Source organism: Canis lupus, chromosome 32, assembly GCF_048164855.1.
Source record: "Canis lupus baileyi chromosome 32, mCanLup2.hap1, whole genome shotgun sequence".
Classification (NCBI taxonomy): Eukaryota; Metazoa; Chordata; class Mammalia; order Carnivora; family Canidae; genus Canis; species Canis lupus.
The window spans coordinates 41,095,713-41,112,807 of NC_132869.1; the positions used below are offsets into that span (position 1 = coordinate 41,095,713).

The 17,095-nt window shown below is 42.9% G+C and overlaps 1 protein-coding gene across 12 annotated transcripts in view; it reads left to right on the top strand.

Moving 5' to 3' along the window:
- The window catches only part of ARID3B (AT-rich interaction domain 3B), a 54,021-nt gene that overhangs the window by 16,998 nt on the left and 19,928 nt on the right, over window positions 1–17,095 (top strand). For all 12 annotated transcript variants that reach the window (XR_012022952.1, XM_072809642.1, XM_072809639.1 and 9 more), the window contains 2 exons: window positions 16,666–16,737; window positions 16,975–17,047. Coding sequence is in view for 11 of the 12 variants with exons in the window: in XM_072809642.1 (XP_072665743.1) it covers window positions 16,666–16,737; window positions 16,975–17,047 (145 nt within the window). In the remaining variant the exon portion in view is untranslated. The remainder of the gene's footprint in view (window positions 1–16,665; window positions 16,738–16,974; window positions 17,048–17,095) is intronic.

The following is a 17,095-nucleotide window of genomic DNA, read 5'->3' on the forward strand; positions in this document are numbered from 1 at the left end:
GCTCCCTTCCACCTCACCTCATCCCATCCCACAGGAGACTGCAGTTGGCATGAATCAGCTTCTAGGGCTGCTTCTGTATATTTACCTACTTAACTGTGTAGTTACAGAATGTGTTAGAAAAGAGTATGTGTGTTATGTGTATGCATTTAGTATAAATTAAACTACCTTTGTAGATGCTGGTGTAACCCTATGCCTTAGTGTCTGCATTTCTGTGGTAGGTGAGATTATCCTGAGAGGATAGATACATGTATATTGTTCTTTTCCTGTTTGCCTTTTGTATTTATTCTTGCCTTATCTTGCTTGTGCTTGTGGCCTTTGTCCATTTTTCTTTCTTTTTTTAATTGTAAAAACACATGAGATTACCCTCCTAACAAAATTTTAAGTGTACAGTACCTATTAACTATAAACAGTGTTGTACAGATCTCTAGAACTTTTTCATCTTACATAATGGAAACTTACTCCCCATGTTCCTACCCCATCAGCCCCTAGTGACCACCATTTTCCTTTCTACTTGATGAGTTTGACTACTTTAGATATCGTATGTAAGTGTATTCCTGCAGTTTCTGTCCTTATATGACTAGCTTATTCACTTTCATTTATTTAACTTTTAATTGAAATATTTTCATTATTTAGCATAATGCTCTCCAGGTTCATCTATGTTACCACATCCTGCAGGATTTTCTTCTTTTTAATGACTCAGTCTTATTCTGCAACTGAATAGAGTTGACACGCATTAGTTGCAGGTGTACAACATAGTGATTGCACAAGTCTCTACTTTCTGCTGTGCTCACCACAAGTGTAGCTACCACCTGTCACCATGCAACACTGTTATAATATCACTGACTGGGTTCTCTATACTGTATCTTTTATCCTCATGGCTTATTCATCCCACTCCCCTTCACTCATTTTGCCCATCTTCCTATCTCCTTGCCCTCTGGCAACCATCAGTTCTTTCTTTGTGTTTCTGGGTCTGTTTCTGCTTTTTCTTTGTTTACTCATTTGTTTAGATTCTACAGGTAAGTAAAATCATATGGTTCTTGTCTTTCTCTGTTTGACTTATTTCGGTTAGCATCATACCCTTTAGGCCCATCCATGTTGCTGCCAGTAGCAAGATCTTACTCTTTTTTATGGCTGAATAATGGTGACACATATGTGTATATGTGTGTGAATGTGTTATGTATATATACCACATCATCTTTATCCATTCATCCATCAATGGATCCTTCTATCAATGGATACTTTAGTTGCTTCCATATCTTGGCTTTTGTAAATAATGAATACTGCTGCAGTAAACATAAGAATGCACATATCTTTTTTAATTAAGTGTTTTCATTTTCTTTGGGTAAACACCCAGTAGTGGAATTACTACATGATACGATATTTCCATCTTTAAATTTTGAGGAACCTCCTTACTAATGTGGCTATACCAGTTAACATTCCCACAAACAGTGCACCAGGATTATTTTTCTTCACTTTCTCACCGATACTTGTTATTCTTGTCTTTTTTTTTTCTTAAGATTTTTATTTTTAGGTAATCTCCACACCCAATATGGAGCTCAAACTCACAACCTGAGATCAAGAGTCACATGCTCCAGTGGCTGAGCAAGCCAGGCACCCCTTGTCTTTTTGATTCTAGCCATTTTAACAGGTGTAAGGTGGTATCTCATTGTGATTTTGATTGGTATTTCCCTGATGATTCATCTTTTCATGTGTCTATTAGCCATTTGTATGTCTCTAGGAAAGTATCTGTTCAGGTCCTCCGCCCATTTTTAAATCCAGACTATTTGGGTTTTTTTTGGTGTTGAATTGTATAAGTTCTTTATATATTATGGATATTCCTTTTGAATATATCATTTGCAGATATCTTCTCCCATTCAGTAGGTGGCCTTTTGTTGATGGTTTCCTTTGCTGTGCAAAAGTTTTTCATTTTGACGTAGTCTCAGTAGTTTATTTTTGCTTTTGTTTCCCTTGCCTCTTGAGACAAATCTAGGAAAATGCTGCTAAGGCCAATGTGAAAGAAATTACAACCTGTGTTTTCTTCTAGGATTTTTATGGTTGGAGGTCTCATATTTAGGTCTTTGACCCATTTTGAGTTTATTTTTGTGTCTGGTGTGAGAAAGTGGTTCAGTTTCATTCTTTTCCATGTAGCTGTCCAATTTTCCCAGTGCCATTTATTGAAGAGATTGTCTTTTCCTCATTGTGTACTCATTCTTGCCTCCTTTGTTATAGGTTAATTGACCATATAAGCATGGGTTTATTTCTGGTATGCCACATTTTCATTATTCATTCATCCATCGATGAACACTTAGGTTGATTCCATATTTTGATTATTGTGAACCCTGCTGCAATGAGCATGAGAGTGCAGGTATTTCTTTAAGATCTTGATTCTTTTTTTGTTGTTGTTTGATGATCAAATTATTTATTTATGTATTTATGTGTTTATTTTTAATTTAAATTCAATTTGCTAACATATAGTATAACACCCAGTGCTCATCAAATGCCCTCCTTAGTGTCCATAACCTAATCTCCTGAATCCTCCACCCTCCTCCCCAATCCTGATTCTTTTGGATAAATAATCCAGAATTGGGATTGCTATATCATATGGTAGTTCTGTTTTTTATTTTTTCAGAAACCTCCATACTGTTCTCCAGATTGGCTGTACCATTTTACATTCCCACTAACAGTGCACAAAGATTCTAGTTTCTCCACATCTTCTCCAATACGTTATTTTCTGTTTGTTTTTACAATGGCCATCCTAACAGATGTGAGCGACATCTCATTGGCTTTGATTTGCATTTTCCTAATGATTAGTGTTGTTGAACATCTTTTCATGTGTCTGTTGGCCATCTGGATGTCTTCTTTGGAGAAGTGTCTGTTCAAGTATTTACTCCCTTTGTAATTGAGTTATTTGGGAGGTTTTTTTTTTTTTTTTTTTTGCCATAAGTTGTAGGAGGTTCTTCTTCTTCTTCTTCTTCTTCTTCTTCTTTTTTTTTTTTTTTTGTAAAGTTTATTTATCTATTTGGGGGATAGTGCAGGGGACAAGGAAGAGAGAGAGAAACAGGCTACCTGCTCAGTGCGGAGCCCAACACAGGGCTCTATCTCATGACCCGGAGATCATGACCTGAACCCAAATCAAGAGTTGGATGCTTAGCTGACTGAGCCACTCAGGCACCCCTGTAGGAGTTTCTTACATCTTTTGGATATTAACCCCTTATCAGATAGATGATTTGCAAATGTTTTCTTCCATTTTTTTCTTTAATTTTGAAATTTTTTTAAAGGATTTTATTCATGAGAGACACACAGAGAAAGGCAGAAACATAGGCAGAGAGAGAAACAGGCTCCCTGCAGGGAGCCCTATATGGGACCCGACCCCAGGATCATGACCTGAGCCAAAGGCTCAACCACTGAGCCACCCAAGCACCCAAATATTTTCTTCCATTCTGTATGTTGCCTCTTGCTCTGTTGATTGTTTCCGTGGCTGTGCAAAAGCTTTTTATTTTGTTGTAGTCCCATTTGTCTATTTTTACTCTTGTTGCCTGTGTCTTATCCAAGAAATCATTGCCAACACCTGTGTCATGCAGCTTTCATTCTATATTTTCTTCCACGAATTTTGTAGTTTCAGGTATTATATTTAAGTCTTTTATGTATAGTATGAGCTAAGAGTCCGTTTTCATTCTGTGCATGTGGATATTCAGTTTTCCTGACACCTTTTGTTGAAGAGACTATCCTTTCCCCATTGTGCATTCTTGATATCCTTCAAAGATCAATTGACCATACATATGCGGGTTTATTTCTGGACTCTGCATTCTGTTCTGTTGGTCTGTAATATCTGTCATTATGCCAGATACGCTGTTTTGATCACTGTAGTTTTGAGATATATTTTGAAATTAGGAAGTATGAGGCCTCAGCTTTGTTCTTTCTCAAGATTGATTCAACTGGGTAGCCCCGGTGGCTTAGCAGTTTAGCGCCGCCTTCAGCCCGGGGCATGATCCTGGAGACCGAGGATCGAGTCCCACGTCGGGCTCCCTGCATGGAGCCTGCTTCTTCCTCTACCTGTCTGTCTCTCTCTCTCTGATAAATAAATAAAATCTTTAAAAAAAAAAAAAAATTCAGCTATTTGGGATCCTTTGTGGTTCCATATGAATTCTAGAATTGTTTTTTTCTATTTCTATTTTTTAAATGCCACTGGGCTTTTGGTGAGGGTTGATTGAACCTATAGATCTCCTTGGGTAGTATGGATATTCTAATATTAGGTCTTCCCATCCATGACCATGGAATGTCTTTCCATTTTTCTGTATCTTCTTTAATTTTTTCACCAGTATTTTGTAGTGCACAAGTCTTTCCCCGTCCTAGTTAGGTTTATTCCTAAGTATTTTATTCTGTTTGATGCTGTTGAATATGGAATTGTTTTCTTAATTTCCTTCTTCGGTTGTTCGTTGTCAGTGTAGAGAGACACAACTGATTTTTGTGTGATTTTGTATCCTGAAACTTCCCAGAATTCACTTTTTAGTTCTTTTTTTTTTTTTAAGATTTTATTTATTTATTCATGAGAGACAGAGAGAGAGAGAGGCCGAGACACAGGCAGAGGGAGAAGCAGGCTCCATGCAGGGAGCCTGACGTGGGACTCGATCCCGGGTCTCCAGGATCAGGCCCTGGGCTGAAGGCGGCGCTAAACCGCTGAGCCACCCGGGCTGCCCTCACTTTTTAGTTCTAATGGGTTTTTTTGGTATGTGGAATCTTTAGTTTTCTACATAGGAGATCATGTCATCTGCAAACAGAGATAATTTTATTTCTTCCTTTCCAGTATGGATGCTTTTTATTTCTTTTTCTTGCCTAATTGTTCCAGCTAGGACTTCTAGTACTATGTTGAATAGAAATGGTAGGAATAGGCATCCTTGCCTTGTTCCTGACCTTAGAATAAAAGCTTTTAGTTTTTCACCATTGAGTATGGTGTTAGCTGTGGGCTTTTCATTCACAGCCTTTAAAATGTTGAAGTAATATGTTTCTGTTCCTAAGTTTATTGAGTATCTTTGTCATGAAAGGATGTTAAATTTTGTCAAATTTTTGTTTGCATCTATTGAGATAATCGTGTGATTTTTCATCCTTCCACCTGTTAATGTGGTATATCCCCTTGATTAATTTTTTGTGTGTTGAATCATCCTTGCATCCCAGGGCATCAATTCCATTTGATCACGGTATATGATCCTTTTAATGTGCTGTTGATTGTGGTTTGCAGTGTTTTATGAAGGATTTTGCATCAGTATTTATCAGGTAGTTTCCTTGTGGTGTCTTTCTCTGGCTTTGTTATCAGGGTAATGCTGAGCTCATAAACAGAATTTAGAAGAGGGATCCCTGGGTGGCGCAGCGGTTTGGCGCCTGCCTTTGGCCCAGGGCGCGATCCTGGAGTCCCGGGATCGAATCCCACGTTGGGCTCCCGGTGCATGGAGCCTGCTTGTCTCTCTGCCTCTCTCTCTCTCTCTCTCTTTCTCTCTCTCTGACTATCATAAATAAATAAATTTAAAAAAAAAAGAATTTAGAAGAGTTTGGGAAGGATTGGATGTTAATTCTTTTTTAAATGTTTGGTAGAATTTACTTGTGAAACCATCTGATTCTGGCCTTTTCTTTGTTGGTAGGTTTGGATTCTGATTCAGTCTGTTCAGGTTTTCTATTTCTTCATAATTTCATCTTGGTAGGTGGTAAGTTTCTAAGAATTTTTAGTTTAGCTCAAGGTTTGACAATTTTGTTACCTTTTCAGAAAAATAACTGTTAGTTTTGTTGATGTTTTTCTGTTGTTTTTCTAGTGCCTGTTTTGTTTATTTCTGTTCCAATCTTGATACTTCCTTCCTTCAGCTAACTTTGGGCTTAGTTTGTTCTTTTTCTAGTTCTTTGATATGTAGAGTTAGGTTGTTTGATATCTTTTTTAATGTAGGCGTTTATTGCTATAAATTTCCCTCTCAGTTCTGCTTCTGCTACATTCCATGAGTTTTGGTTTGTGTTTTGTTACCTTTACCTATTTTTCTATTTGGTTACCTTTGTTTTATTGAGCTGTAATAACTTGTGCATAGGCCCTTGTCTTTATGTTGCAAGTATTTTTCACATTTGCTGGTCCTTCATCTTGTAATCCTTTCATCAAGTAGGAGTTGACATTTTGATGTAGCTAAATCAATTGATATTTCCCTTTATGGTTTCTCTCATATTTTAAAAGGCCCCCCTCTCCCCAGGATTATGTGTGTGTGTGTGTGTGTGTGTGTGTGTGTGTGTGTGTGTATTTTTTTAAGATGTCATTCATTTATCTGAGAGAGAGAGAGAGCATTCACAGAGGGAGATGCAGACTCCCCACTGAGCGGAGCGCCCAACTCACAGCTCCATCCCAAGACCCCGAGATCGTGACTCAAGCCAAAGGTAGACACTCAACTAACTGAGCCCCCCAGGCACCCCAAGTGTATATATTATTATTATTTTATGATTGTATTTTTGTATATAGATCTTCATTACATCTGGAAAGAATACAAAATAGAGATCAAATGTTTTATAAAAGCAAGGCTACCTTTGATTGGCTAAGCAGTGTTCTGTCACAGAGGTGGCACCGTCATGTGTTGTCTGTTGCCTTAATGTCAGACATCTGGACTGTTTCTAATTTTTTGCTATTATAAATAAAAGTGAGGGGGATCCCTGGGTGGCTCAGCGGTTTAGGGCACCTGCCTTTGGCCCAGGGTGCAATCCTGGAGTCCCAGGATCGAGTCCCACGTTGGGCTCCCGGCATGGAGCCTGCTTCTCCCTCCTCCATTGTCTCTGCCTCTCTCTCTCTCTCTCTCTCTCTCTTTCTGTGTGTGTCTATCATAAACAAATAAATGAATAAATCTTTAAAAATAAATAAATAAAAGTGAGGATTCCTGGGTGGCTCAGTGGTTTAGCGCTGCCTTCGGCCCAGGGCATGATCCTGGAGTCCCGGGATCGAGTCCCACGTCGAGCTCCCTACGTGGAGCCTGCTTCTCCCTCTGCCTAGGTCTCTGCCTCTGTGTGTCTCTCATGAATAAATAATAAAATCTTTTTTATTTTATTTTATTTTTTTAAATAAAATCTTAAGTTTAAAAAAAACTGCACTGTATTTCTAATCATTTCCTTAGGGTAGATTCATAGGACAGAGTTACAAGATCAGTAGGAGACTGGGACAGTAAAGCAGTTACAAGCAGGGGCTTGAAAAGGCGCTGCCTGCATTTGATTCTCAGACTCCTCTGTTCAGTTGTTTTGTACCTTTCTGCCAGATGTTCCCTCATGCGTTCCTTGTGCCTTGGTTTTCTTGTCTGAAAAATGGAGGTAATAATAGTACTCCTCAGAATTGTGCTGAAGTTTAAGTGTTTAATACACTTAAAATACTGGAACAGGGCCTGGCAGTCTACTGCTCCGTCTCCCTCTGCTCCTCCCCCTAGCTCGTACTCACTTGCTCGCTCTGTCTCAAATAAATAAAATCTTGTTAAAAAATTAAACTGCTGTCTTTAGGAAATGGTTTATGTTGCCTTCAAAGTCCCTTTTATAGAATTATGTTTTTGGAACTTAAAGCCCACCTTATTTGTTGTTGTTTTTAAAGATTTTATTTATTTATTCATGAGAGCACACAGAGAGAGAAGCAGAGACACAGGCAGAGGGAGAAGCAGGCTCCATGCAGGGACCCCGATGTGGGACTCGATCCCAGGACTCCAGGATCACACCCTGGGCCAAAGGGAGGCTCTGAACCCCTGAGCCACCAGGCGGTCCCAGAAGGCCACCTTCTTATAAGGGTTTGCTTTCCCCCAGTTCGTTACTTAGCCTGCGGTGATCCTCCTGAGTATATGCCCATAGCTTGTGCTTCAGGTACTGATGTCCACTTGAGCCCCTGCCATCTGCCAGACCCTGTGCTGGCACATTGGCCTTACAGAACTGTAAGTCACTGTGTATGAGGGACCACAGCCTGGGAGAGGTGGCAGGCAGCATAGGGCAGGGGACACCGGACACGCACACTGTGGTGCCACCTGTGGGATCAGGTTGGGGGGGAGAAGCCTTAGGAGAAGTTCTCAGAATTGTAACAGGGGCTGACCTTTTTTTTTTTTTTTAATGATTTTCTTTTCTTTTTTTTATTTATTCATGTGAGACACAGAGAAAGAGAGACAGACCTAGGCAGAGGGAGAAGCAGGCTCCATGCAAGGAGCCCAATGTGGGACTCAATCCCAGATCCTAGGATCATGCCCTGGCCAAAGGCAGACGCTCACCCACTGAGCCACCCAGTCATCACAGGGGCTGACTTTTAAACACAAAGTGCAACTGTTTTCTGCATGAGGAAACCCACTCTGTAACATACCAGAGTTGAAATGAAAGGAGGGTTTTTTGTTTTGTTTTTTTACTTTATAAAATAATTCATAATAGCATTTTTTAAAAATGTATTCTTCTTATAATCTGTAGCTTGGGGGTGCCAGGCTAGCTCAGTCGATGAAGCATGGATGGACTCTTGATCTCTGAGTTCTGAATTGAGCCCCACATTGGGTGTAGAGATCAGTTAAAAAAAAAATCTTTTTTTTTTTTAATCTACTTCTGGGGCACCTGGGTGGCACAGTTGGTTAAGTGTCCTGTTTACTCTTGGTTTCGGCCCAGGTCATGATCTCAGGGTCCTGGGATGGAGCCCCGTGTTGGGCTCTTTGCTCAGCAGGGTGGGTCTGCTCTGTGGCTCAGACTTAGACTTGGCTGGGCTGGTTCACTCTTTGGCAGAGCGTATCCTCATCACCAACACTGCCCTTTAGTTTTTCTTCCTCCCTTTGTAGAAATACCCCATTTCTGGACGGTCTTCTTGGGTAGGGCCTGGAGGGAATGTGTGCCTAGATGGGAAAGTAGGACGCTGTCCTCTCCCCTCCCCCGCTCTTCCTCCTTTCTACTGCTTAATCAGAAAAGTGTCCCTTAGCTCTTTTCCAAGCCACCGAGTTTGAATTGATTTTTGCTGCTAGTAAGAGGTGGGGAGGCACTTTCTGGTTCCTGCTAAAGTTACCTGACAGCGGAAGGTGTGCATCTGATAATTATAACTCTAGTGCTTCCAAGGCCTGAGAGATTTAGCTAAGAGCAGTAATCCTGATCTTATCAGGAGGGTTTTGTAGTCCAACAGCGTTGCTTATAACAATATCTGTTTTACTTCCTGGGGCTTCAGCCGCCTCTTAGGATTCTCCTATAATCCTGCCCATTACCCTGTTGTGCATGTCCCATTACCTCCTGGAATCAGTTAAAAGTGGTGGGAGGGCAAAGGTGTTTTTCTTTTCTTCCTACTAAAATCTGGCAATTGGACTTTTTTTTTTTTTTTAAGATTTTATTTATTTATTCATGAGAGACACACAGAGGCAGAGACATAGAGGGAGAAGTAGGGTCCTTGCAGGGAGCCCAATGTGGGACTCGATACCCGGACCACGGATCATGCCCTAAGTCGAAGGCAGACACTGAGCCACCCAGGCTTCGCTGGGAATTGGATTTTTAACATCACAACCTTATCAGCCTGGCCAGCAGTAGAGCAGTCACAGTGTAGTATAGGTGATACCTGCAGTAGAGTTAAGGTCTAACCAAAGAGAAGGTAGTTTATGGGTTGCTTATTTAAAAAATAACAATAGTAACAGCAGCAATATTCAGCCCAAATACTTTGTTTACATTTTATATTTCAGAGCAATTAAATAGTATCCATGAGTTTGAGATCAGCCCCTTTGAAGTCTACCTCTTTTGCTGATAACTGCTTTGTGATTTAGGCCCCAAGAATTTGCCCAGATCCTTGACCTTGGGGTTCACAATCTATTAGATTTTAGAGAGTAGACAGAAAGGAATCATTACTGTTCTGTGTCTTCAGGGAACATTCAAGGATCTCTATAAAGGTTGTCAGTATGTGTAATGGTATTCTAAAGGACATTTTCTTAGAGGTTCCAGAATATGGGGAGCCCAAGTGAAGAGTTGGAAGCTTAGCCGCTATGCTTTCAATCTGCAGGAAAGGGTTAACTCTTGCCTTGGGGAGGAGTGAGGAATGGGAACTAAAATTGCTTTGGACATCTGAGCTGTGCTTTAATAAGATATTCCAGGTGGTCAAGGAGTAATCCTAAAATAGCCTAGATACTTAATTGCTTTTAAAGTCAGGCGCTCCTGTCTCTGGGGAGGTACAGCTCTAAGGAATGCAGTGCTGGCTCCTAAGATCTTGGAGGCGTGGTCTGGTTGGGCTTTTTTTTTTTTTTTTTCCTTTTCCAAAATCCTAGTAAAAAAAAGGCCCAAGGGTAGCCTTCTTGGGTCAGGAAACACTAGTTGAATTTCTCCCTTTCTCCTCACCAGAAGCTTGGCTCTTGCCACTGCCAGCCTCCATAACTTGGCTTCTTCCAGAGTTGTGGGATATTCTCTCTGTCTCTCTCTGTCTCTGTCTCTCTCTCTCTCACACACACACACACCCCATCCACCGGAGACAGTGGTCTATTTTCATTAGTGCTCAAAGGCTTCCTGCTTGATTCCTTGCTCAGCGTCTCTCCATTTCCATCAGAACATACCTTTCACAGGATAAGATAGATTCACATTCATCCTCTTTCTCTTTCATCCCCTTAGTCCAGATCCAGTCATCTCTCTGGTCCTGCTGCCCCACCCTGGATTCTGCATGGGCTCCTGCATAGCCAGCCAGCCCCAGTGATGGCTTTCCCTCTCTGGTCTTCTGTGCATTTTACAAAGTATGTTAATACTGCAGATCATTACTGAGGGCCATTCAAAGTGTATTTTGTTAAATGAAGAGTAATACTGCTCCCTTACTTGAAAGATTACCTATTATGAAGGTGTTAGTTCACTAAATTATTCTAGAATTTCAGTGCAATCCAGATTTTCTTTGGGGGCGAGGGAGAAGCAGGAGAGCAAGTCATAGATTTTTTTTTTTTTTTTTTGCAAGTCATAGATCTTGACAGATGATTCAAAGTTAATCTAGAAAAAAATAAGCAATTGTTTTTTTAATTGTCTCTCTTTCCATTAAGCTCCACAAGATCAGAGGTCCTTAACAGTCTTGTTCTTTTTCCCTCAGAACCCTTCACAGTATCTAGTATATCCTAAGTGATCAAATGTTTGTATGTAAATGAATATAATGAAAAACTGAAAAGTGAAAAATTCCCCATCTCAATCTAATTAGGTATCTACATATATTTACATATTTATGTTATATTTTTTCCAACAAAAGTGGGTCATTAAAATCATCTAAAACACTGGTTTAATCATTTATTTTTCCGTTCAGAAAACATTCACTGCTTCCCTCTTGTTCACAGTTCAGTGTTTAAATTTCCTCCTGGTATTCAAGGCATCTCACAGCCTGTTTCCACCTCAACTATTCAGACTCGCATCCTCCCTGCCAAAACACGCCCTGTTTATCCCCCCACTCCATGCTCATTTACACTGTAAATCTCCCCTCAACCCATTCTTCCAGGCCAGTTTTATCTCTACCTCTGAGCTGCCCTCCTTTCTTCCACCTCCTGGGCACTTTGTGTATTGGTACTTTGACTTGCTCTATTAAATGCTGTGTGTGTCCAGCTTGTTTTTCCAACTACACAGTAAAACTCCCAGTTTTTGCGGGGTGGGAGTGTTCTCAGCAGCTTGTACAAGGCTCTACCTGGGTGGGTTCTCAGGAAATCAGTGTTGAATGAATTTGTCATAGAGTCTGTGCTTCTCAGGACAGAAAGGGCCTCTAGAGGCCCTCTCATGCAACCTTGTCTCATGTTGGATTCCACGGCGTGACGTCCCAGAGAGATGGCCATCCACGGGTAGGAAGCTGTCCACCTCTTAAGAAGGCCCCCTCCATTCCTGGCCAGTTCTGATTGTTAGAGAAGTCCTTCTGTCCACCTGAAATTGTTCTCCTGACAACTTCTGCACAGTGACTCTAGTTCTGTACAGAAAAAAGGAAAAGGAAAAAACACCATCACTTTTCTTCTGCAAGGCAACCGTTAAATTTTCAAGGAATGAATACATTTTCCTGCTGTCTTCTTGATCTTCCAGGGTTGAGGTGTTGAGGAAGTACTGTTTTAATTTTGAGGAGCAGTCAGGTTAGACTTTGACTCATTGTTTTTTTTGTTTTTTTTGTTTTTTTTAATTTTTATTTATTTTATGATAGTCACAGAGAGAGAGAGAGAGAGAGAGGCAGAGACACAGGCAGAGGGAGAAGCAGGCTCCATGCACCGGGAGCCCGACGTGGGACTCGATCCTGGGTCTCCAGGATCGTGCCCCGGGCCTAAGGCAGGCGCCAAACCGCTGCGCCACCCAGGGATCCCCTGACTCATTGTTTTTTGAAGGCCTTTTATGTGCAAGTCACAGCACTAGGTGCCATATTCCGCTGGTCCTCCCAGAGACATAACCTGCTTTGTCGCTCTTTCTCTTTTCCTTGATCCCTTGGCCACTGGGGGAAGACAGGGGCCCATCTTACCCTGGATGTTTTGTTTTGCAGGTAGTGTTGAAAGGTTAGCAATTCATATTCCAGTACCCACCAGTTTCCTAGTTAAGTTTCCCAGGCCCTTGATGTATGAGAAAGCTGGCTTCCTGGTTGGCTGTAATTCCCAGATGTAACCGATGAGATGACTCAGGGAATATAAGAATCTCCCTTTGAGAGGGCCATGGCTTGGCACTGTAGGCATTCTGTGGCCAGAGGATTTTCTTCTTTTCCTCCTCCCTCTCTCCTTTCCTGATGTCCCAGGAGAACACCTTCTGCTGTTCTTTCCACCCACGAGGCAGGATGGCATGACAAAGAGAGCCAGGCCTGGGTTTGTTACATGCTGGTGCTGCCACTTGGAAGCTCTGAGACCCTGGGCCAGTTAAGTAGCTTGCTTTTTGAGCCACTGTTTTCCCATCTCTAAACCACCTCTACATCACACTATTCAGTGAGAAAATGCCTGTTAAGCCCCTGGCACCGCCCTTTCTCCTTTCCCCAGGTTTCTTTCCACTGCCAGTTTTGAGGAATTTAAAGGCACAGCACCGTGGCTTCCCCAGGGGAAAGAAGCTGAACGTGAACATAGTAGCCAAAGCTAGTCTTGGGTGGGTATTTGGGAACAAACTGTCAGTTTCCTGTGAGCTCCTGGTGAGATCAAAGCCTATAGGAGAGTTCACAAGTAGGAGAGGCTGGAAAGGTTGTAAATGGCCCTAAGTGACCACTCGCTCCCGTTGACTCGCCTGCACATTTCGGGGCTCTTGAGTGCTGCTACCTGCTGCCCTCCTGGTCACGCAGTCTGTTTCCTGGCCAATAGGCTTGCATGCAGCAGCCCTTCAGCTGAAATGCTTTTCTCGGGGACCCCTCGAAGCCGTCGAGCTGGTTCCCTTTGGACGTGTGTTCCGTACACCCACATTCTGCTACTCCCCACTTTCCTCCCCACCCTTAGTCTCAGTTGGCCACACTTGGCATCCAAGAGAAACATCAGTGGGCTTCCAGCAGTCACACCCACAGCCCAGCGATAGGCCAAGAACCCTGCACCTAAACTCGAAGTGCCTGCGTGAGCTGTGTGTTACAGTAGTTGAGAGTGAAGAACCACTAAAATAGCCGCAGAAACCTGTAGTCGGTCCTTCCCCTAACGAGGAGGGAGAAGAGAGGAGTTGTGGGGTTCGAGGCCCTGTAGGGGAGTCCATCCCTGCCTTTCAGTGAACGTGTCCGTGTTTTCTATGTGCTGGCGGCTGGGGATATCCTGACAAGCCACAGGCAGACTGGGGACAGGGGCGGGGGCACAAGCAGCCGACCCAGCAGCTGACAGCCAGAGGAGAAAGGTGTCGAGGCTTCGTGCGGGAAACAGCATTCCAGCTGTACTGCGAAGGGTGGGCAGGGTCCAGGAATTACTCTCACTTCAGCCAGAAAATCCTGTGAAGCAGGGTTTTCCAAGACAAAAGAGAGTAACGCAAAGAGAGGGGACAATTCCCCCATCGGCCCCAGCTGAATATTTTAGATTAAGTAATGGCCTATTCTTGCCTTGGACAAAAGAAAACACCTCCACTCCTAGGAAACTCCCCTTTGTTTTCTTTAAATCATCACTAAAATTCCTATCTGTGGAATGGGTCAGATAGTGGGATTGCCAAAGAGTTGGGTGTCCTGTTCTGGCAGGTCTGTCCATCCCCCGCAGTCACAGAGCTAGGGCTGCTTCAGGCTAAAATCCTGTCACTAAGCAGCGTTTTAAGGCTCTGATATTTAGGGGGCCATAGTGCAAGGTCTGCTCAGGCTCCGATGCTCTTTGGAGCAGAGCTGGAGAAAGCCAAGGGGTCAGGACAGCCCCCAGCTGCCTTCCTCCCCGTCCCCCACCCCCCCCAAGCGTCCTCCTCTGTTCCTGAGCCGAGCCCTCGCACCTGGGTGTTTATTTTCACACGTAGTCACACGGTGGTTGCACTGGTGTGCTTGTTTTGACACTCTTCTCCTGCTGTGGGAAGCCCTGTCTGGGTTGGGGTTGTGGATTCCGTCCTCCCCACCCAGCTGAGTGTTAAATCGTTTCTCAGGGAGCATTCTGAGTGCCTGGAAGTTACTGTAATTAGCAAAAACCTGTGTTTTCATCTCTCCTGGTGACCGAGAGAGAAAGAATCCTCCTGCGAACAGAATCTGCTTCTGATCTCCAGCTAGAGAGAGCTGGGAATTGAGCTGCCGCAGTAAACAGCTGACATAACAGAAGCGGCAATGATCCCCCATTAAATGTCTTTCAGCCGATAGGGGCTCCCAGGATAATTGACTTTCCAGCAGGAATTACTGGCTCAAACAAAATCACTGGGCATTAGGGCAATCTCCTGCATCCTTTGAAAGGGGGACTGTAACTCTGTCTGGTTTTGCTGACCTGACAGGCATAATTCATCTTGATTATTCATTGTGCTAGTTGCCACCAGATGACACCAGATTTCTGTTGACTGTAATTACAATGTGGGGGTGAATCTTAGCTTTTTTTTTTTTTTTTTTAATAATGTTTCTCCTGCTTGATTATTGGCCTGCCTCCCTGAGCTGAAGAGCTGTAGGGAGATCTCTAACAACGTCTGCCTGGGGACATGATGAGTGCACAGTCAGATAGCATTTACTGAGCACTTCCTTACACACATCTTTTACGAGATAAGCAGGGAAACAATTTGGTGTAGCCTGTTTCATTTCAGCTGACAGAGTGTCACTTCTTGGTTATACTTACTTTCCTGTGAGCGAAATTGCTCCTATCAGAAAGTAGGTCTACATTTCAGAGCACTCTTTGAGTAGGGGAAGCAAAGTATGGTCCCAAAATATAACTGAATAATACCTCTTGCTTTCAGGCAAGCTTGATTAGAGGGGGAGATAGGAAAGAAGGGAATTGGACCAGGCTTTTGTATTTATGGACGAGGTTTTACAACACGACCCCTTTGCAATACAAAGAATGTCCTCCCAAGAAACCTCTTTTCCCCATCTCCAGATGTCCCTCTCCAACCATACGTACACCCCAGTACTTGCACATGTGCCTGTCTTGGGGGGAGGGTGTGTGAACTGAGAGAGTGACAGGCTCGGTGCATCCAGTCCCATCCACTGGGTCCTCTGTTGACCAGTGTGGCATAAGTGAATAGCAGACGTCTACTGTTCATATTCCCCACTAGTGAAGGGCCTTTTGGACTCTTCTGTACAGTACATGTGTATATTTTTAGAAGAGGTGATTCAAATGTCCCATTACTAACTTTTAGCAATGATTATAGTTCATCAAGCATTCACTGGGGTGTATTAAGTGCCAGGCAGTGTGCTGTATGTTGGAGGTACAAAGATGAATGAGAAACTTTTATTCTTAAGGAGCTGACAATGTGGTGAGGAAGATAGATAATTCCAAAAGACGTTAAATTCTAAACTTGAAACGTACAGAGACTGCTTCCAGAGTACTAAGTGCGGCTGAGAGTGAAGGGAAGGCCTCCCCCGGAAGATGTTGCCTAATTTGAGGAGTAAGAGTTAACCCAACTGAATATAGGCAGGAAGCGGGTCCCAAGAACATAAACAAAGGCATATGTGCCATTTTCTCCTGTTTGACTGTATGGTGTTGGTTTAACCTAATCAATCAAATTAGGATTCGGTTTTCATTATTTCTCTAATGGAAATGGATTTCACCCTAGTGGCACAATCTCTGTACCTTGGGAATAATGTCAAGCTCTGAGAGCCCTCATATCACTAGACTTAATGGCTTCTAGCAGTGGGGCTTGGCTGAGAGGCCAGAACTTCAGGACCTGCGTCCTGCTCCCTCCTACCCTTTACCTTCCACTTATAGGGTCATGAGGGAAGCTGGGCTCAGTGTCTTTATAACACTCTGTATAGTATACAAACACTCCGTAAAAATCATACAAACACATATACCATACAGAACCTGAAGAAAAGTGGTACATCTCACAGTAATGGCTTCTGGAAGATCAGCTAGGGATGAGCAGCTTCTCAGAAAGTTGGGCCTTTGTGTCCTCCTCTTCCAGGATTATCAAGGATAAGTAACACCTGCCCTCTTCCAACAAATGGGCGTGATTTTTCCACCTGACTCCCATTTACTTTGGAACCGTAACTGAAAGCAAAAGATGTCCCTGTTGGAGGGGCAGAGGGGGTAGACTAAGCTAGGATAGCCCAGTTGCTGAGGGTCTTCATCTTTGCCCTGAATGATTGCCTTGCCCTCTGCCGCTCTGTCTATTCCCTTCTGAACTCTGTGCTTTGTTCCCCTTCAGAACGGTGGTTTGACCTGGAGTGATGATGCAGATGGAGGCCGGGGAAGAGAGATCTCTAGAGATTTTGCCAAGGTCTGTAATGTTTCCTCTGTGATAACAAAAGGGGCAGTGCTGCCATGGGGTGTTGTATCTATCCACACCCCCCCCCCCCAAGGAATAAGGACAGGAGTGGTCTGTGAGTCACATTTGCAGTCATACAGAGAGATACAGAGATGGTTGTGTATGTCTAGTGTAAGACTTCCTGCATTAGATGGAATTTTTCATTGTGTTTTTTTTGTTTTTTTTTTTCTGGGGGGACCGGGACTGCAGCTGTATGAACTGGACGGTGATCCGGAAAGGAAAGAGTTCCTGGATGACCTCTTCATCTTTATGCAGAAGAGGGGTGAGTGTGCAGTCTACTCAGTTTTTTCAACTCGGTGAATATTGAGTG